Source organism: Thermobia domestica, chromosome 11 (genome assembly GCF_964235325.1).
Source record: "Thermobia domestica chromosome 11, izTheDome1.hap1.1, whole genome shotgun sequence".
NCBI classification, from domain to species: Eukaryota; Metazoa; Arthropoda; class Insecta; order Zygentoma; family Lepismatidae; genus Thermobia; species Thermobia domestica.
The window spans coordinates 19,067,558-19,090,795 of record NC_137464.1 but is presented as its reverse complement, the minus strand read 5'-3'; the positions used below and the strand labels follow the sequence as shown (position 1 = coordinate 19,090,795).

General features: G+C 36.7%; 1 protein-coding gene across 3 annotated transcripts in view; it reads right to left on the bottom strand.

Annotated features, from left to right (window-relative positions):
* Positions 1-3,725: 3,725 nt before the first annotated feature.
* Positions 3,726-23,238, bottom strand: part of kay (transcription factor kayak) — a 55,940-nt gene continuing 36,427 nt past the window's right edge. Inside the window, exons 1-5 of one of the 3 annotated variants that reach the window (XM_081730169.1) lie at positions 22,438-22,868; positions 12,783-12,954; positions 11,568-11,737; positions 8,572-8,679; positions 3,726-5,379 (exon numbers count right to left, since the gene is read on the bottom strand). In XM_081730169.1, coding sequence (XP_081586295.1) covers positions 4,786-5,379; positions 8,572-8,679; positions 11,568-11,737; positions 12,783-12,954; positions 22,438-22,536 — 1,143 coding nt within the window. In that variant the 5' untranslated portion in view covers positions 22,537-22,868 and the 3' untranslated portion in view covers positions 3,726-4,785. Of the gene's footprint in view, positions 5,380-8,571; positions 8,680-11,567; positions 11,738-12,782; positions 12,955-13,477; positions 13,751-22,437; positions 22,869-23,238 lie in introns of those variants that run through there. The other 2 variants (XM_081730170.1, XM_081730167.1) reach the window with 2 other exon arrangements.

Genomic DNA, 23,238 nt, shown 5'->3' with positions numbered 1-23,238 from the left:
GTCGCATTAGTTTGTCACATGGACAGGACTAAAGCAAATGATCAAACAAATCTCAGCATTAATTGCTTGATTGTTGTCAAATACACGAACTGAATTCTCGAACAGTAGCGAACACCTATTCTTTAGTTAGTTATCACAGTTTTGATATGAAAACTAGTCTTGTCTTTGTCACGGAAAGTTCCTTATCGTTGACGGTGGAAACAAGGTTTATATATATATAGATAGATAGATAAACAGATGTAGAAGGAAAATCAAGAAATAAAGGTAAATAATGCCCTTCTACTACGTGATTAAATTGACATCGTACTCAAAATGGCCGTTCATAGCTTCAATATTGGAAACTGAAGAGATGTTAGGCCTTCTAATAGAATAACTGAGGGTCAATCCATGCAAAGTAATCAAGAAAGAAGAAAAATTGCCGCTCGACCTTTTCAAAAAATCTAATTTTTTCATGAATGTTTAACCTATATCAGGGTATTTCAAAACCACAATTAATTATTTCTTACAACATCCCATGGCGACGCAGTGGCTGCCGCCATTTTCGTTTTTTTCAATTTTAGGCGTTTACGTTCTTTTGAATATCTCTTGTTTTAATTGTCAACTCATGCAGGAGACTGTTGTTCTTTCGTCTGATCTACATTCCCAAGTCAGTACAGCGAGTAGGTGTTCACTCAATTGTCAATATTTTGAACGTCTGTTAATTGTCAGCAGTCATCTTAAAATTGGACTTGACGAGTAAAGACCAGTAGTTATAATGCTCCACATATATAGCATTTGACCAATTTCTCCCTTAGGCCAATATTAAGGCTGCTACTAAAGAGTGACCTTTCCTTGTTGAATTCTTCTTTGGCTATGGCAATTCTCGACCTGATCTCTCTGGTGCAGTACGCGTCTTTCGTCAAAACACTTCCCAGATATTTAAAATGGTCGACCTCTTCAAGTGCTCTTTGTTCTACTGTGACCCGTAAGGGCGCATTTCCACGGGATATTCTCATGACTTTCGATTTTTCGATGTTTATTTCCATTCTTTATAGTTTCCCAGTGTCAACTATTCTGTCAATCATCTCCTGTAGTTCTTCGGTTTGAGCTATAATAACCGTATCATCTACATACTTTGTTAATGATCTGCCCTCCAATCTTGAAATCTCCAATTCCCATTAATGCTTTCTTCATTAACCATTCACTATAAATGTTAAATAATTGGAGCAACATACTACATCCTTGTCTGACTCCTCTTCCCATCTGCACACTGTTGGTTTCTCCTTCATTCAAGCGCAACTCGCCTCTTCGTCCTATGTACCGGTTGCAAATGAGTCGTCGGTCTCTTCAGTTGATCCCAATTTCTTTAAGCATTTGCATTAGTTTCGTCCAGTTGACGCTGTCAAAAGCTTTTTGCAAGTCTATAAAGCACAAACACAACTCTTCCTTTACGTCCAGAAGTCGTTCTGACATAATTCTCATCAACCCAATGACAGTTTCCTTTCCGGAATCCGAATTGATCTTCCTCCAACATCTCTTCTATCTTATTTTCCAGTCGTCTGTTCAGTATGCGCACAATTATTTTTCCAGTGTGGGAAATAAGGCTAATAATTCTGTGATCGCTGCAGGTTTTTTTTTTTTTTTTTTTTTTTTTTTTTTTGCGGGGGGGGGGGAGATGCAATCATTGTAACACCAAGAAAAATCCTTTGGCCGATCTCCACTCAGGGATAGATCATCTGATGTAATTTACTGTAGCTTCTCGGGTGATATTATTTTCTTAACCAAAGAATACTCTTCATAGAATTCATCCTTGAAAAGAATCCTTATTTCTAAAAAAACGTAACCCATACAAGGACAACCTCAATATTGCTCCTGTAAAACTGGACGTCTGACGACTCTAAATTTAAGTCAAATTATTCTTATCGTGGAATAAAGCTCATCTGTAAGATAAGGAATTTACCACTTCTCACCGGAAATTTCCTTCTTGACTAAAAGAACCTACATGGAGAGCATAGTTGATGTTGCTGTGACTTTCAGGGTTTGGCGTGGGTGATCCTGATCACATCAATAGATGTTGAATGATAGTTTTCAGGCCTCAGATAATCTGTGGATACAGTGGACAACCTTAAAATACTGATTTTACGATATCGTTCAATTAGAAGTGAACTGTCATGTATGGTGACAGTTTTATCAAGTACCAGGAAAGTTTTTTTTCTGAAATTCGTATTATCTTAGTTTTGATGTGCTTTGGTTATTGATACTTCGAAATCTTAATAATAAGTACTATTCAAAATCCTTTATAGATTAAAGCATTTAATGTGAGCTTTTGGTAAATTACTGACTTCATCTTCAGTTTTCGGTGTTTATTTTGCGCAACTGCCACTCTTTATGAGTATATTAGAAATAACGAGGTAAATGCCAGACAATGCTTGAGATTTTTGCACGAATTACGTTCGTATTTCCTTTACAAACTACGGTTAAGTCTTGTAATCGTTAAAAAATAATTTACGCATTTATATTTCAAGATTTAATTTTTTTTTTTTTTCTGTTTGTCCGTTCGCAGCAGAGACCACATTGTTCAATATATCAGAACCATTTAAAATTTTAAAAATTTTCCCAAACCCAAAAGTATACCAGTTTATTAGTCACTAAAAATCTAATACTGCAGTTTTCTCGAAAATTGATCTGAAAATTGTGTTCATATGAGGTGTATCCAGAACGCCTACAATTCATTTTTTTTATTTAGTCTGGTTTTATTCGACAAATCGATTTGCTGAACATTCTGTGATCTAGAGCCTGTCTATTTCAGGTGTGCCTTTGGAAAATATGCAAAACATATTTCGACCCCACCCCCGCCAACCTCTGACGGAGGAGACCCTCCCTCTACTTAGAGAGAAAAGAAGTGAATAACCTCAGCTGTGTTGCCAATTTGTCATTCAATCGGCTAAGAAGAGAGTACAGCAAAGTCCGTGAAATAATTCATTGTAGCAACGCTTCCGCATCCAACAATTGAAAAGATCTCGGCCCCAGCAACTTGTCTCTCCTCTTTCGAGGGAGGTACAGGAAAACACAAATCGACAGAAGCGCCAGACGAGGCACATTTGAAATAGAAAATAATTTAGTTTTAGTATATGCTAAATGATCTGTTACTTCCTTGTATAATTTTTTAAAGTGATTATTCACGTTATCACGCTTTATTGTACTATATATTTCGAAACATTTCAGAAAAGGTACTTTATTGGTGGTATTGATTTGACTATGCTGTAATGCGGTAACAGGGTGTCTACTAAAATTCCAAAATGAAATTTTGTGACATTCTCATGGCCTTTTCTTTACTAAACCATAACATTTCGTACCGTTCTCAAGAGCAAATTTGGGTGCGAATTAGGCCGAACTTTCACGCATGCGATAGAAGCATGCTTTGCTTGCGATTTGGTAGCATGTAAAGCTCAAAGACATTTTTGGTGGTGAATTTTGACGTTTTATAGAACAAATTTTTCTTGTCTGTACTTATATTTGAACAGATAAAAAAAATTCGTGACCCAAAAGCTAAATTTCTTGACTTTCATTACCGTTTTCTGATTTCGTGACTTTTCATGACTTTCGTGACCGATAGACACCCTGGGTAACTACAGTTTTCATTTCATGGACAGATAATGTACTACAAACTACTTACAAAAGGTCGTGCTATACGTATACCTACATCAATATTTATATAATCTGTTTCAGGGTAAAATAAATACTAGTTTTAAACTTATTATATAGATATATTTGTATCACAAAATGTCACAAATACATAGCACAACTACACTGCTCAATTCATTTGAAAATAAAAAAAGATCACAATGCAGTTAGTTTTGTTCCTAATTCGGAAGACAGAAAATGATTCAATTACTTAGTTTTTTACTTCATAAATTAAAAAAAAAAAGAAAACAGATTTTTAAGTACAGGGATTTGAGACTAGCAAATTCATTCATACCTTTACAAATAGGTAGTCACTAGACACACACACAAATATTTCTTGTATGAAAATAGTATATAATACGAAGATCTATGCTGTTAGATGTTTGGCCAGTGTAATATGGTTTAAAATTAGAATAACACTGAAGGAAACGTCTTTCTTCAGAACTGTAAAGTTTAGTTTTATTTAAATATAATTAGAAGAAAAATAAACCATATTAACTGCCCTAACATCTAACTAAAAAATAAATATAATCTCTTATAATATGTACAGCCATGTAGGCCTGCCACATGATTGCAGGCTTCTAAAGCCATATTGCCTCGATAGGAAAAATATGAAAAACTGCATTCATATTTAAGTGCTAATACGTGACTGTGCACTCTCACATACACGCAAACACACACAGAAAACATACATACAAACATAGAAAAATGCATGTTCCTAACAAATATCTAGAAAACACTGATCATAAAAAATAGCTTATTTTGATGAAAAAAGCATGGATGGAATATTTGCATAGCTATATAATATTGCTGTATATAAATTAAGGATACTTTACAATATTTATGAAATACATTTTATTTATATGAAAAGGCATTTTCCTGGCTAAAAGCAATTTTTCTTCAGAGTTGAGCTCCTCAGTACTGAGGTGAATAAAAGTTGAGAACTTTGAGGAAATACCAAAATTGAGGCCACTTTGGTTTCAATACTTGTACATAAATCACAACGTCGTCAACTGTGCACTTTCAGCTCGTTTCCCTTCAGGCCGACTCAGTCCGGAATTCAATTTGACATTTTTGCACAACATTCCTGGCCTGCCCTCTAACAGAGGCCTTACTATGCTATCACAAGGAAACCAATTTTGGGGGAACTGAATCTGGGCTGGAGAGATCGCTACTGGAGTTCCGCTGTTGGCTTGAGCACGAGGGGATGATGGGGGTGAGTCCTGTAATAACTGGCGTTAGTCCTGTAGATGTAGAGACGGGTGTTAATCCTGTGCCGCCTTCCATCAGAGATTCGAAGTTGAGAGGGATACCTGAAGAGGGAGTTGTGATGGGGACGCCGGCGACTTCAGACACTGAGGAGCCGCCCTTTGGGACAGCGGGGGTGAAGGCTGCTGCAACGGGGAGGGAATTTGGACGAGGTAGTTTAGCGCCATTTCCTCCGGACATCATCATTCTTTTCGGTGGCTGGGGTTCACTTGTGGGAACGTTTGCATCGTTATGGGCCTCAGATTTTATCCTAAGATGCATATCCTTTGGCTCCATGATTGGGAACACAATGGGCTTAATATCTGGTGGAGATGGAGGGCTAGAGGTATTAAGCCGGCAACACGCCTTATGAGCTTCCAACAAGAATTCCAGTTCCTCCTTCTGCATCTGTAGTTGTTGGATTTCGTTTTGGAGACCTTCTTTCTTTTGCTCCAAGCTCTCAGTTTCCTGTAATCAAGATGAAGGTATATTTACTTATCTTTACAATTAATACTTCATATATACTACTAAATACAAGGATTAGTCTAAAGTCTTGCAATATTTCCACAATCCAAACAGCAAGCTCTTGTATACGCCATAAACGACCATAAATACAAGGTCAAACTGGCAATGAGGTACTGTGGCACGCGGAGTATTTAACTCTAAGGTCACTCCTGTCAGTATCTTCAGATTTTAGTGCTGGTGACGATGAATGTTCAGCGTGACGTGAAGAGTTACTGTGAGTTCAAACTCGGGCACAACGCTGCGGCAGCAACCCAAAACATTTGTAATGCCAAGACGGAATGCGCAGTGAACCATAGCAACTCCTTGGTTCCACGAATTTCGTGTAAGTTGTAAAAATGTCTAGCCGCCCCAGACGAACAGACTCTGAGGTTATACGACAAGCCATTCAAGAAAAATCCATCCACTGTCACACGGTCGCCTTCACAAAGTTGGGAAAACTATCAGGAGCTGCTGTATTGTGCCACCATAGCTCAGCCCAGAGGGGGTGGATGTGTGCCGACAACTGCTGCAAAATCCGCGTGATATACGTTTCCTGAAACGGATAGTCACGTGCAACGAAAAGTGGGTGTTAATCCGAATATGCAAAAACAGTGGTTCAGCAAGCAGCAACTTCCAGAACCGGTCATCAAATAGGGCCTTTCAAGCATCAAGTCATGCTGTGTGTGTGTGTGTGGTGGAACTTAGAGGGAGTAATTTACTTCATGTTCGTTCCTAATGGTCGTACCATCAATGTCGCAATTTATTCCGAACTGTTGGAGTGCATGTATCCTCCATTGGTGAACCGAAAGCGCAGCGCACCTTACTGCAATAGAATAACGCAAAATCATACTCTGCTAGAAGAACGAAAATAATAACTGATGTCCTGGCTTTGTCCTTTTGGATTACTACTTCTTTCGATCCATGGGGCATTTCCTGAAACCATGATGCTTTGTTACCAACCAGCAGGTGAAAACAACAGTCCTCAATTCTTTGCCTAGACGTGATATCGACGTGGAATCTAAGAACTGACAGAAATGTGGCTGCAGACAGTCCAACACAGGGAATTATACTTAGAATGTTAACCTGCTTTTGTTGTACTGTAATAAATACAGGTTATGTGTACCAGAATATTGCAAGACTTAAGACTGGTCCTTCTGATAAAACATGCCAACACCAGTAATAAAAGAAAAGTAAGATAATTTTCCTCAGTACAGAAGTTACCAACCTTAAATATTCCAGTTGATATTTAGGATGTTTCTTGAATTATGCTACCGATGCCTTATGTAGGCTGCGGTACTATGGGAAAAAGAAGAAAAACATCTAACTGGTTGATAAACACTTTCGAAACGCACCCCGCATAAAGTGGTTGAAGAAAAACTAGTACAAGTTGTATTTACGATACGTGCACAACGAATTGATAAACGGTTGTAAAAAAATTTCCAATACTTACTCAAAATTATATGAAGTTAATTTACAGGTATTATATGATTGCCCAATAAGGACATTATACTAGCCAATATAATATTATATTTTAAATGTAGAGGGAGTTTGGAACATTCCTGATCTAATATGAAATGAAAGGAATTGTGTACAAAAATCCTTGTAATAATAAGTCAATATATTTATTTTATAATTCTATTAAAAAAATACTAAACGATTAATACCTAGATCCTTTCTATTTCAAGTGTACCCCCGGAAAATATGTGAAACATACTTCGACCCCACCCCCACCTCCCTCTTACGGAGAAAAACTTCCTCTGCTTTAGGGAAAGTAAATTACCTTGACTGTGTTGCCAATTAGTTATTCAGTTGTTTGGTTTTGGCGAGTAAAGATCGTAGGCTACTTAGAATCATCGCAAAAACCATGGTTTTTATTGAAAAAACCAAAAACCCAGGTTTTTTTTTTTTTTGTTTTGTTTTGTTTAAACCCGTTTTTTTTTAAATTTAAACCAGGTTTTTTGGTTTAAATAATTTACTCTATATATTTATATTAGATATGGACAGAAATTAGTTTGTTTTGCTTTGGTGTTACTATGCAACAACAAGGTTATGCTGGAAGGGGTCACATAAGCTTAAAGCGGAATCCAAACCGCTTCTCGGCTTCATCCAAGAAAAAATGTCCATTTCGACACGAAACCGGGACTAATTGGTCACAAGTGCGATTGTCGACTCACTCACGATGGACTCCTGATAAAAGTACGTTGTACTGATCTTTACATAGGCCTAGTTGTTAATATAATTGTCAAGAGTCATTTCAGAATGACAAAAAGATAAACAGTTACACAAGTAACACATTATACAATTATACTCCCGCCTTAGCCATTGGGAAAATCCTGTTATTACTTTAAATGTATTTGTATATAAAATTTTAAAGGTCAACGTATCATAATCACTACGCTAAAACTGAGGTACTAAATTACAAATTTGGTATGTAGATATCATTCAATAAAATTAAAACAAAGTCAAATCCAAGCTGATGTTGGAAGCTACGTAGGCAGTTAATACATTTTAGCAATTTCTATCAATATATTTAAGCAACCTTGGCTTCTTTATAAAACAACAGGCATTCAGGCAAGTAGAAATATATAATTTGGTTTCGTTTCGTATGTTTAGGCTTAACATCCTTATGAAATACCCAGGTTATCACGGAGAAGACTTTCGCTTAAAGAAACACCTCGAATCGCTACTTGGTTTACACTTGAAGGATGGGTTGTGGTCGACCGAGAATTGAACACGGGACCCCTTGATTAAAAGGTGAAAAGTACATAAACGTAATGCAGATTGTTTCATATGTGGAGATGTCACCATGAAGTTCACACGATTTAAAGCACTTTCGTTCTTTCTTTGTTTGGTTTAAACCAGTTTTTTTTTTTCTTTTTTTTTAAAGAAAGAAAGAAAAAAAAAAACAGCTGGTTTAAACCAGCCAACCTTGCTTAGAATGGCTAACATGACAGTGCAAAGCGAAGCCCGTTAATCTAGCAATCCTGTCTACACCCAACTACTGAAGGATCTCAGCCAAAGTAATTTATCCCTCCTCTTTCGAGGGAGGTCCGGGAGCACACCCATCGACAGCAGGGTCACACTTGAAATAGAAAAGCTCTTAATACTTCATATTCGAATTGAATAAAATGCCAGTGTTTACGTTTTGCTACTTACTAAGAGAAGAGCATTGGTATGATCCATTCGTCTCTTTCTGCAACGAGCTGCTGCTAATTTATTCCTTTCTCGCCTCATTCTTCGTCTCTCTTCTTCTTCAGGAGAAAGCTGCAACAAATGAAGAAAGATTTTTAACTTACTTTACTGTAACTACATTACTACAATTTTGGTATGAAAAACAGAAAAATAAGTAGAATATTTTCACTGTCAGTATCGATAAGATGTTATATACTGCCATCAGTACTAACGACCAAAAAAAGTCATAACGGAAAATAAATAGAATATTCCAATCATAAATAACGATAAGAGAGCATATTCTGTTATTAGTTGGAAAGAGCTTCTACCATTCGATTTGATCGGATCATTTTAACTTAGCAGATTTTAATGAATCTTGTTCAGTTTTCTGAAATAACTCTTCCTGGTTGCGATCTATAAAGAGTCAATGCACCCCCGTGTTGCAAGATAACCATTCAAAAATTGAATATAAACTACATAGAAGTTATCTGATTTTCAGAAAACAATGTACAGTTTCTTGAAGCCATTCCGATGATCCCTATTCTGAAGTTAAATACCAAGAACAAGAGGACTCTTCCTTCCAGTTTTAAGCAAAGTTCAGTTTTTTTTAAATACTCCTATTTTTATAAAACAGGATGCTTTGTTTGATATTAATAGCCATACTTATAGTTCAAGATTGAAATTGGTGAGAGAGAGAGAGATTAGGGAGGATGGCTCGCTTCAACAACACATATTATTAGTACTAACGACCAAAGCACACTCTCACTATCACATTCTATTACTTTATATCCGACAAATAAACCTACCGATCCACTATTTTTTTAATTCTAAGGACAGTTCCATCGTGATTAAATAGTTCTCGTTTTTGATGCAGGGACCTGAGTTCTATTCCCGTAGAAGTGCATTTGATTTAGATCCTAAGTTAAGGTTTAAGTTTACATCTCATGCAAAGCGGTCCTAAAAATGGACGGTAATACTCCAAACTAAAACCAATTTACTGTAAAAATCTAAACAAACTAAAACCAACTTCAATAAATTTCATAGTAAATAGTCGCAGTACTACTGAAAATTGTTGCTAAATTTACATTTTTTTTTTTTAAATACAAATACAAATACGAGTGTCGATGTGACCATAATATAAATAATGGTGTTTCTGTAGCACCAATTCACGATTTAGGAAAAATCTTTGAAGAAATCTTAAAATACAAAAAGTTAATTGGTTTATATTCGACCAATTTTCGATGTGTACTCATCCTATGAAAAGACGTACTGCCGCTATCACCCCCAGTTGTGTTCTATAGAACCTCCAGCATTACAGTCTATCGCAATTTCCACTGCAACGAACTATACTGGAGCGCAAGTATGGGAATTTCATACGTCACTGAGGATATATTGTTGACGTAATTTTAACAATCAAAATGCGCAGAAATCTATTAGGTTGTTGTCAGGTCTTTTTACACTAATGCTATGGAAAAAAATAAATAACTCGAATTCCCGTTTCCTCCTTCGTGTCATGACCAAATCGGAGGGAAGAACAATCTACCAGAATAACTGGAAGATTTGTCCACATGAATGCTCATCTGGTTCTTGTGGGCTCCGTACAAAGGACGAATAGATTGAGATTCCGATGCATTCCTAGAAGTAGCCAGCGTTCACCTTCATGTTGTTATTCGTCTCCCACCTTCTTGAACCGGCGACAATTATGATTCCCAACGGGAAACTTTCTTGGCACAAACTTGGTACGTTCCTTGTCAGCGCTATCACAATACTTTATTGTCCAAATGTTACCCTCATCTAGTCTAGCAACTATCTTCCATTCTGACCCCGCCAAGTATCTTTCGTACAGTCTGCCTTACGTTCCGCAATGTGGCGCGAGAAAAGTTTGTGTATGAACTCGGTACTCGTGTACGCACCGCAGGTTAAGACAGCGACGAATGACGCAACTGACAGTGGGCTATGCCACGCTTAATCTCTGTATTATGTCACGTTGATGTGTGTTGGGATGCAAATAGTTGTTAATTTGTTTAATAGTATAAGTGATAAGCAAATACAGAGAAAGGCGGGAAGTGCTACAAATTAGTAACAACCATGAATACCGATTGATAGAATAGTTTAAGAGTTTTTTTTTTTTTTTTTTCCCCAAGTTCGTATTTGGTGTCAAAAATGATACAAGAAGGCTGATGCTTAGCACGAAGTACTTGACATTCCAAGAAGCGATTGAAATAGCCTCAAGTATTGAACAAACTGAGCAACAAATAAGAAAGTTTCTTCCTATAGTGCACAACTCACAGTACATAAATCAGATAACTTTATCGAAAAGAAACCAGAGAAGGTGCAAGACCAAGCTTTTGCAAAACGGAGGAATCAAAGAGGCATGTTTTTAAATGTACAAAATGTGCAAAATTTCAGAGTAGTCAGGTACAGAATATCTCTTCAGTAGATGAAGAACAGGAATGTATTTGACAAAACATATCTACGGGGTCGCAAATGGCGATACAGGAACAGGATGAGGGTATAGTAAAAACTACTGTGATACAACAGCAGGATGTGTATTCTTCTTGAGTGGTAGTCGAAGTTCGCGAAGCACCTTAGACTTAATCGCTGATAACCTATACGGTATCAGTTTCGTTGCTGAATGTTTCGATGGGTACTATTTGTGGTTGCTTAGCCACGATATCTTTAACTGTGGTCATTGCGATGGTTACACTATTTTCTCAACAGAGTTTCACTATTCGGTTGTACCTAAATTGTGCGTGGAGTGTTGTACTCACCAAATAATTTACTTTTCAGCGGCATTTTAGCAGCAACATATACGACACTCTGGTACTTTTGAGCTGAGACAGCCTATTGATGATGCCAGTTGCATGTTTCTGGCGCAACTACATAGGCGACACCAGCATTCGGATATAAACCGATCAACCTTCTGTGGTGCACATATAAATTGCTTATACAGATTTTCTGATTCGAAATGCTACACTTACCCTGTCATCCTTAATTGGTCTTCTTCCTCCCATATTTCTGCGAGTCGTGTTAGAAGTTGTAGTTGTGCTAACTGTAGTGCCTGCAGTCACTACAGTTGGACGAGCTTGAGCAATAGTGGTACTGCCTCCCTGCCAACCTTTACTATCTACGTTCATAAACGTATTACCAGCTGAAATGGAAATAACATAATAAGACGGAATCTTTTAACATAATAACAAGGAATGTTTTCACAACCAAGATGTGAATAACTGACATTTTCAGTTTGAAAACTCAATACAAAAACATCTAAGCTGTTTTTGAGATGTAAATTTGAAAAGGTTAGACCTTATAATTTAAGAGAAAACTGTTGCGAATGCTAGTTAAATACAAAACTGTAAAATTATATTTAAAACAAATACCTTCTACAGTCAGAAATAATATTAAGTATAGGTTTATATTAATTAAGTATAGACATTAATTAATTACAACATTAAGTATAGAAACCGCTACAATATATAAGAAATGATAGTTCCAACCTATACTTAATATTGTTTCTGACTGTACAAACATGAAATAACGACCACGATGCGACATTCTACACATACTGTTGATGTTACTACCGATATAAAAATACTTTGTCATTCAAGAAAAAGCCACATCCTGGTGCAACGGAAGGTGGTTTCATAAGCGGAAGAACAAAAGGCGACGAACTGCCCAACAATAGATACAATTTAGCCTTTTGTTTCCATTCTAATCAGCTTATGACTACTTTTCTTAACGCGAAATAAAATGACCATGGAATTTCCCAATATAATGGTGAAACAATATTGGTCATCAGTTTTTTTTTCCCTATTTTTTATACTAACTACTGGTTGAAACTAGGAGTATAATCACAGGTATATTTACTTAAACAGCAAGATTTATTTAAAAGTCGTAGATAAACATCGCTTATATTTTCGATAAGAACTTATTTTCATACTTAGCTTTAAAAAACAATTTCGTCAACTGAAATCTTTCTTCCAGCTTTAAATCTGAATGAGCAGTATTTCTTATTTTAGACCGAAATCACTAGATCGCCCACGTTTTAACTCGGCATGCATTCCTGACTGTATGTTTAAAAATAACTTAACGCATCAACATACACGAAATGTAAGCAGTCCACAATCATTCTAACTTCTGTTACATGAAAGTTATTGGACGTATTATTAAAGTTTAATGGATTATCCTGCACTTACCCTGCGACACTGGCTGAACCAGGGGTGGAACAAAGCCTGCTTCGTTTTGATGTGATATGCTCTCGCACTGTAACTCAATGAAAGTTTCTTCGATGTTTCGTAGAGTCGTCGGTGTTAGTGTGGGAGTCGTTCGGGTCGGTACACCAGAGTTCAGACCTTCAAGAGACACGAGCTGCAACAAAAATAAATAAAAATTGTAATCCCAAGTCACTACAATTGACTTCTACAAATATTCTTAATCTTAGATCACTAACATGAAATAGTTGTGGCAACAACATCTCAAATACTTCTCATGTGTTAAATTTTCTTTAGAACGGCTATGACAAGCTATATGTGATCACCGTAAATTAACAATATCGCCAACACAAACAAAAATGAAAACGTGTCAGTCATCCATCATCTTAACGCTAATCAGTCAACTATACAACAATCAAGTCAAACTGAAATAAAGTATCGAAAGGTTCTCAGCGTTTGTATCTGTTTAATTTTGAACTTAGGGTAGGTTATCAGCTGATATAATGAACACTCTGTTAACAACACACATTCACTAAATCCTGAAAACAATCCCGATTACGCTACGTTATGTTTCCATAAAGAATTCTAACCACGTTCCTTGAAATTAATTTTAAAGCCACTGTAGTTAGTACAATCTGAAATTAGTTTAATAATCTGACTGAACTGCAATCCATACTAACCTCTTGGCACCAAAATTCAGGAGGAAATGCACTTAAATCTAATGGCATAGATTCCATTTTGAAGTATTAATTCACTAATTTTTCGATCGCGCGCGATCACGTCTTTTGATCGGTATCTTCGTTCGTTCGTTCGTCGGTGTTCGTTATATATTTTAGTATAACTTAAACCGTGCCTTCATTGCAGTCTTGCTGCCGGCAGCTTCTTTCGTAGACTGCTGCAAGGGCTCTGCCGTGGTACGGCGAAAGCGTCCAAAGAAAAGCTGGAAGCTTGCCGTTATCGCCGTATTTAACCAAAACGCACTGAAATCAGTGGGACGCCCTGGCAATTATTCTTGCTTCTTGGCACAGGCTTACGCCAAAAACCAACACCCACTTCTAAAATCGACAAAAACAAACACAAGTCTTTTGGCAAGATGGCCTGCAACTACAGCTCTTTACACAAAGAGTTAAGGTGAGAGCACTACCTTCAAAAGAAGTTCAGTTGAATTCCCAGAATCACCGCTTACGTATATGTAAACATATGTTACAAAAAGGTGTCCGTATTTTCCTACTAAATCTCAATTAAGATATCTTTTACTTTATGTGTAACTTCTGAATACATTCTGCGGGTGTTCCACGAAACTGACAGTACATATGTTTTAAATTTATGTCTGGTAATTAAAACAAGAAGCACGCATATAACATTATGCTTTTATTTCTATGAAATCAAAGTTTGTCTACTGACCTTGAGATTCGCACAAGATATGAAGTCATACTGAAGTCGCCTGTTATTCATTGCGTTGACTAATCCTTGTATTTCCGCGATTCGAATGTGAATACAAGAACAAAGGTTATATTTTACGACTTTTAGTATTTTTCGAAAAAAAAAAAAATGTTCAAAATCAAAATAAACTAATAGCATTAGCCTCTGTAGTTAAATCGTCGTCGCACGTGGTTCCAGGTTCAATTCCTGGGAGAGGTACTACGTTCACTCAATATCGGGCAAGATCAGCCTCACATAATTTGCCATCCCGTGCAATAGTTTCATTTACCGCGCCCCTCTCGCCCTACCCTGGAAAGAGCAAATTTTAAAAGCTACAATTTTAAGTACGTTACCCTATAATTATAGTAGCATTAATGAATTAATAATAAACTATTAATAAGAAGAGTTGTAGGTCAGTGAGAACGTACGAAGTTACACTATGTTTGTCATGAATTAACTTTGAATTATGTATTATAATAATACATTTTTATATATATATTTCAATTTTGTATACTTTCTGCCGTCCTCTAAAACTTGCAGCCCATGTTAATACACGTGTTGCACATACAGTACAACCGGCCCTGACAAAAGCACCAGGAATTGCCTTAATATACAATAGCGGACTCCGGCCAAGAAAACTAATGACATTTGCGATGTGCTGATTGCACACTTTCAACTTAAAATTGATGGCTGGTTGACTTTCGGGGCTTGGTGCCTGGGAGGTTAATCTCAGTACTCCCTACCCAAGATGAAATAGATTGAGACGTCTGTTCCACGATTATGCAACGAGGGTTACAGACGGTGATGGGTAATGAATTAAATGGTGGAATGAAGAAAGTGGAAGGAAACTGAGAACCCCCTCGAGGAAACCCATTTGGCGCAAGATGGGATCGACCCGCTGCAATGCAACAGATTAGAGCGCTCTACCACTGAGCCACCACTGGCCGTATTGGAAAATTAAACTCTCTTGTAAAATAATTCGAAATAACTAGTATGTATCCATCGAGCTAGAAAATATACTCTCGCTTACTTAAATTTTAATTCTAGGAGTAGTTATTAGTTTTTTTTTTCTAATTATAAAAGGGAAACATGTCAGTCTGCGTCATCACACTATCCTGGAATGTTATGCAATTTTGCAAAAACAAGGAGCAAAATGAGAATTCCTTACAATAAACGACAAACGTCTTACTGCGTCACGCTAATAGATGTCGCTACTATATGATATAGGCCTATAATAAAGTCCTTCAATAACTGAATAAAAAATATATGTTTTGAAATCGTTGGTGGACAAACAAAAAAGTTAAATGTAAACAATTAATTAAAAGTGTTTAATTAAGCACATATTTAATCTACCGGTATAGTATACATTGGGCCGAAGGCTTGTACGCGAACCTTTTCAACAGAATTCAGGTTTGTATCCAGTAAAAGTTTGAAACTTGAATCGTCGAACTCTTGAAATAGTTATGAAATTTTAATGTTATTAAAATTTAATCAAATCATCTTTATATCATGGAAAATAACTTGTATTATTGCATTAATATTCAAATGTATGCAGTGGCGTAGGGAAGGGGGGCCCGGAGGGGCCAGGCCTCCCCCAAAGAGGTCCGACAATGTACTTTGGTACTTTGATGTTTGTAATTTTTCTATATGTACCTATAACAGCACTTGCCCCCCCCCCCAACACATCCTGGCTACGCTACTGAGTGTATGTAATAAAAAGCAAATGTGGATATCCATGTTGATTTGTTATTAATTATACAATTAGAAATGACTTTCAAATTTGTGATGATTAGTTAACTGACCGTAAATGTTTAATATAAAGAAATGCTTCAGCTTGTATACTGACTGAAGATATCACTAACTGTACGTGGCCTTGGGTTCAATTTCCACTAAGAAAACATTGAAATTTGCACGCATTGCTGTAGTTCGCATTGCACCTTAAACTGTACATTCAGCGGCGCAAATCTGCCTTCAACATTGAGGGGGGGGGACAAGTAAGACCGTTTCCTTTTTTTTTGTTGTTGTTGTTGTTGTTAAGCGATGCTCAAAATATTTGTGAAGTTGAAAAACAATTAAATGGACGATCAGGGAGCAGAGTTGTCTTCAATATTGGAAGGCGGGCAGATTTGAGGCTTATTCTGGAGAGACATCAATTTCATCTCACTTTCCTTTGTGGCAATCGGACACAATCGCATTTAAAAAAAAAATCAAATCGGATAATTGGGGAGACAGTCCCCCCAGTTCCAAGATTGGAGGGGAGGTGTCCCTCTCATCCCTCGGGATTTGCGCCAGTGTGTACGTTCTTGTTCCATATAGCCTTGCTGCTGAAAAGGCACGCTGAACTTCAATAAATAAACAAGATATTACTCGCATAACGAAAGCATCAGGGCTGTGTCCGCTTGTTGTCCTTGTTAAGTTTCCTGGTTAATTTTTCTTGTTGAATTTCGGGTAGATTTTAATATCTTTACAATATATGGATCCTTCCATGTGATTATGCAATTCAGCTACTACAAAAAAAAAAAAAAAATCACTACTAGTAGTATTTAATAAAATGACAAATCAATATTTAAAAAAAAAAAATCAAACATTCGTTCGTTGAAGTTACTGTACGAGGAAAGTTTTACAGAAATTCACCGGCCCTGCTCAAGAGGCTAGGTCTTTTGCGTAGGCGTATTCGAGAAAGAATTTCCGGTTTGCTGCTATCGGACATACCACGCGTTCCACAATGCTTCGTAAGAAATTCTTACGCTAATCTGTGACCTCCGACTACTATTAACTTTATCAAAACTTCACGCGTGCTTTCTTCTGTCTCCTCACAAGATGTCACAGTTGTTTTTTCACTCCTGCAACGCTTTAGATTTGAGCCGAGCTAAAGGACGGCTGACGGCTTGAGGACATTTCAACAATGTTACAACTTTCAGCAAGAACATTCACAGGATTTCATAGACTTCATATTTTGAGGAGAATAAGTTATATTTAAAAAAAAATCTCCTAAAATCTGAAAACTTATTTACATTTCTAGGATAATGATACTGCAAACAAGGGAGCTACGTTGTTGACGTTTCAAAGTGTCATAAGTCCTGTCCAAAATAAATTCTTGGTTATATGTTTGAGGTTCAATTTCCCATTCCTGGTACCGAGATTTGCCTTATCTTATTTAAGTTCTCGTTTAAGTTATACAGTAATTTTGCTATACAAGATGTTTTTAATCACATCAATTGGTTATTCTGTAATTATCTACTCACTAGACATAAAAAGCCGGTATTTGAAACTTTCTATATATGGAAACGAACTCTACTAAAAAGTGTATCTGCATCAATATGTTCCATACATCAAATACCTACACCGATCCTCGTACGACTGTGTTTCGTAGGAGCCACGGGGCAAAAGTCCCTTAGCAGAATGCAGAAGCTAATGCATTCTTTATTCACAAGAAAATAATTTCATGCATAGCTAATCGGTATAGTATTAAAAGAATTTCTAAAATCAGTTCTGGCCAGTAAACCAAATACAGGAGAACGAAAAATTGCTTTATATAATGTGTTGAAGCTGAATTTTGTCATGCAGAGACGCAAATCAGTTCTTTCCACAACGACCGCACTTCTTTAGAATTATAGAAGCCTAATATTGGATCTAAGTTATCTGCTGCAGCACACGCTGAAAAACAATTATTTATCGAAGGTTACTACAAAAGAAACGTAGCAAGTCCTATTTTTTCATTCTTCAATGTAGCTAACCAGGCACTTTTCCTACTAAGACAACGATTCAGTAACAATTTCGTAACTAAATTTAGCACATGATAAAAATAATATGCTCTTCCATCTATATTTTGATTATTTTTTGTCATACTAATTTGCTTTTCACTTTAACTGAAAAGATGTATCAGCACATGAATGCTTTGATATATATTTTGATGTTGGAAAATTAATCCTATTCTCTAAACGTCAAACTGACGTTTGTTCGGTTACACCCATGTTTCTCTGAAGTTCTGTTTTTTTTATCCCATCAGAAAAAGACTTATCATTTATTTCTGGATATGTATTGCTTCGTAAATGACATTTATAGGCCTATATCTTACCTTTTACTTTCAGATCAGAAAAACAGATTTCGTAGCCTTTGAGAAATGCGCACTTTTAACACACAACAAAGAAGTTCAACTGAAGACTACAGTTCAGAGATTATCTCCCAACTTCACGTGACACCACGTGACTTCTGTTGTTCTCGTGACACTTGCGCAATCAAACTTCAACAAAGGTCTTGGTCTTTTTTTGATAAATATTGACACCGCAGTTAGTCGGATTACTCATACACCAACTAAAGAAGGAAATATCCCCAGTAAACTATTACAATACTATTTATATTAAAATACTTAACAATTCACTGGATCAAGTTTAAGACTTCGCGATGCGTAACCTTAAGATGTTTCAACGCTTTGGAAGAACTCAACCCAATCTTTGAAATGTTCAACTCGAAAAGTTTTGTCATTGAACTTCGAACTTGCCTATCAAAATACCGAACACTAACTATGTACGTCTTTGTTCAGGTTAGCAATACTCCAGCATCCATTTGTAATAAGCCTTAATAACTAATATTAGCATATTTTTGTGTGCTTCAGAGCAGATCCCATAGAGAAACAAAAAAGCATAAGGAACTGCAAAATTATACATATATTATTTCGGTATTGGTTATCAGGGAACGACACTTAACGTAAAATTCACGTATCCCAGAAAAGGTACAGATATTAGAGTAACATGTGGTAAGAGAAATTAAATGAAATTGTTACTTTGCGTATGATTATGTGGACGAAAGCCCACAGATGCAATTCTGTTCACCACAAATTCAGCCTGGGATCGAATTAGGAACCCTTCACATCAAATATGAGCGCTCTACCACGTGCCTCGTAAGTAGAAGATGAGGAGTAAATGTTGCTTCGGAATTACAGGTTTGTAACATACACAATACGAAAAGTAGCATGTTAATTTAACTATAGTGAAAAACCCAAGTGAGTTAACCACCTTTGGCTACTTAGAAAAAATATTTTCAGCAAAATCTTAAACATCCTGTTTTTAATGACTGAACTGCTTCTCCACTATAACCTACGAAAAACATGCTGGATCGTCGTTATTTGTGGCCTTTTAGACTGCAGTATGCAACATCTTAATTCAAACAGCTCCCTAACTGTCTCACGACGCTGAAAACTGCCAGGACCATGCGACCTACACATTGCAAGCTAGGGAGTACACAATATGGAGACTACTTTCCAATTTTTTGTTTGTTATTAACATGTTAATTTCTCTGTACAGTATTAGAACAAGACCGATAAAAACGCATACGTGAGGAAAATGTGTTCCTTCCACTCTATACTTCCAGCAAAATGTATTTATGATTGTAAATCGATATTCTATTAGGAATTACGCTTGCTAAGATTAGAAAAAACGCACTGCTTAATTAATAATCTGTAATTTTCAGAAAATAAGAAAAACTGTCACCAACGCTGTCTGTAGAAACAACAAGAATCTAAAATGCATAGTCATTCGAGAGATCTGTGAATCAGAAGCACAGCGGTCACCTCTGGTGCGAATGGTCCCTGGTTCACTCCCAGTATATGTGAATTTGTGAACATATCTATGGAAATTTAGTTTTCACCAATATCTCCATCATACATACATTTTTTATCCACCTCTTCACAGTATACACAAACTAACAATTTCATTTTACCTTCATTTTTCATTGTATAATCATTCGAAATACTGAAGCTATCGAAATTAACTTGGTTATGACATTTTTACTCTTTGCTATGTCACAATTCATTGCAAGATTAGCGAAATGGAATGTGTGGTTAAATTATAAAAATTGTATCTACATAGAAGTTTTAAAGGTAAAACGCCCTACTTTTACATATTTTCTGAAAAAGTAATGACGTCATCTTTCTTTGTAGGTGTTCCACTATGGCACTTCGTACCTTGTACGGATGACGCAACATCCGCTCCGTTGTCGAAGTATTTTCCACTGACGTCATCCTTTCGGTTTCTAAGCACTCCATTGGTCGTTCATAAAGAAATATCGAGACCTTTTTTTATTACTTCAAAGCTAAGCAGTTTCCATACTAAGGAAAATTAAAAGATCAAAAATAACGTTGTTTACACATTATAGTACTAGAAAAACACTTTTTATTGGGCCATTTTTCTTTCTCTCTTGAAGCTTAAAAAATTACGCTCCAAGTATTTGGAATACAGCCAAAAGTCACACACATAAAATCCACATGTTCATCCGAAATATTCCGCTATTTACGATGTACGTATTTATTGCTTCATGCATTTCATATGAATTCTTGCGTGTTTCCTCACCGGCAATCAGTATATATTGTTTAATCCTATACTAATACAAGATGTGGGCAAAATTACCTTACTATTAATTACTTATTAAAATGTCACAATAACAGTTCTCTAAAATTATCATTTCGACATATTTTCCTACTTCTCAACTCTTACATCATCTACACATTTAAGTGTTTTGGTAACGTCACCTACACTGCCAGTAATTTACTTCTAATACTAATATTACACAAAATATCCGTGTCACTCGTATTGAAGGTACGTACTCGAACATTATTGTGCAATCACGGACACTATAAATCCATCCAGCACTCAGATCCACAATGACGGGGTTTCGAATAACAATAATTCGGTTTGATCGCAACACTGAACACGTGTGACAAGTGCTTCTTTCATCCTTCCCCTTTGGTCAGCCACCCTCTTCCCACTAGAGCTAACGTACATTAACTTGAATTACGTGTATCTCTTGTGTTACGTCCTTCACCAAATAGTGTTTGAGTACAGCTCTCTCATATTTTAATCTCCCGGCCCCGAACGAAATTGTGTAGAAAAACATGCCTGTGTAAGGGTACGCAAAAACGATCACGATATATGATTCTTATAAATCTGGAATGGAACTTACATATTATCTTCAGATGTAACTAGTATTTCATATCAATTTTTGGGTTAATGCCCGCTCCAGCTGGTATACTGACTGCGAAACGAGAAATTACACTTAATTTTATGAAAATCGATCAAAACTTCCCTAACCTTAAGCTAACCTCTACCCTACCTACTTATCCCTATCTCTACCCTTCCCTACTCTACTACACCCTTTTAAAGTAGCCCTACTTATCAATGCGCAGCTGGAGAGAGAGTACTGTAAAGTTTATCCCGATTTTTTTTTTTTTTTCACTTTTACGTCCCAAAGTTATGCCGTGTAGGCTAAAGGAGAATGCGGTGATGAGAATTAATGAAATAGTGGAATTAAAGGGATAACCCTGAGAAAACACACACATGTTTGTCCACCACAAAACCCACTCGGCGTAACCTGGGATCGAAACAGGGATCCTGCGCTCCTGAGCCGAACGCTCTACCACTGAGCTACCACCATCTCGCCCCCATCTACTTTTCATTCGTAAAGAAATTACAAATAAATCCTCTCGCTTCACCCTCCCCTCTTCGGTAACAAATGAGAGACCCGTTCTAATAGTAAGATTTCAAATCAACACGAAGTCTTTAGTTCAACATTCACGAGGATTTATCGGAGGGAGTGATGAATGATAGAACTGGTGATAAGAATAGGGGAGGAAACGGCAGAACGCCAGAAATCCCACGGACACAATTTTGTCCAAATTGCTTGGGATCGACCCCAGACAAGTCTCAAAACCAGAGTTAGTCTTTTAACAGTTACCATGTGCTCTCGTGCAAAACAGCTTGCATTAACACTAAGTTTGATTCTTCCTTTCTCATATAAAATAGCTTTTACGATCAAAGGACGGAGTGAAGAAAATATATATACCTTGTAACCTTAAATTACAGTTTTGCACTACTCCAAACCTACGATCATACCTGAATAACTCATCGCTAACAAATACTTAAAAGCAACATTAATGACACTTGTCTGTACGTCGGAATAAAATTAAAGGATACATACTGACGATAGAAATAGTTATAGTGAACACTTTAAAAATATAATTAACTCTTTCAATAATATTCAATGAACATTATAGAAGTAAATTACTCATTCCTCCCTCCCCTCCAAAAAAAATTGCCATACGGGAAAGCAATATAAACACTGAACTCTAACCACAGCTATTATAGCCACGACTAATATTCAACATCTGGATTTTTTTTTATTTTTTTTTATCACACAACAACGGCATATGAACTTTTTTACTCACCACTTTGTGTTCTTTTTCGTCTTTTATCCAATCCGAATACATCATGAAACTGTCGTCGTCTCCTGATGAAACCTGGCAAACGGGAACAAGTTGCAACATGAAAACAGATCCCACGGGATGCACTCCGTTCACAACTGGGCTAATAGAATACGAGAACTGTTGTCAAAGGTTTTCAGTGTTCACAAAAAGTACACACACTTTTATCTTCTTACGATATTTCTCTAATACAACGAAGTGATAACGACTTATTCCTTGAATGCAATCACCTGCGTCTACACTTCAGCACTGATACCATACAACTGTACAACCCACACAAAATCCTTCGCCTTTTACAAGGTCGTCATACTACTAGTAACTGTAATGACGTCATGTCAACTGCTACTTCGTGGAAAAAAACTCTCCCTTCCCCTGCGGCGCAAAACACGCTGCCAGTCCTTGATTCGATAATTACAACGCAAGCGACTACGCCATCTTCAACAGCATGGCAAAGGTAAATTAGCAAGCATCAGTATCTACTATGGTTTCTTCGCTCTCAAAAGAACGGAGTTGTACCCTCTGATGGCCATGAGCAAGGCAACAATGAGTCTTCCATTTAAGGAAGTTTGTAACAGTGGTTACCCATCGCAGCTTTTTCGTTTGTCTACTGCTATAAATCGATATCACACACGCTGGCTCCACAACTTTCCTTTTAACTCTTCCTCTATAGCGAAGTGAAACTCTTGGCATCAGTAGCTTTATCTTACATGTTGCCTCTCAATCGTCGTTCTCTGTTTTAAAGGTTAAGCAGGAGAAAATACATTA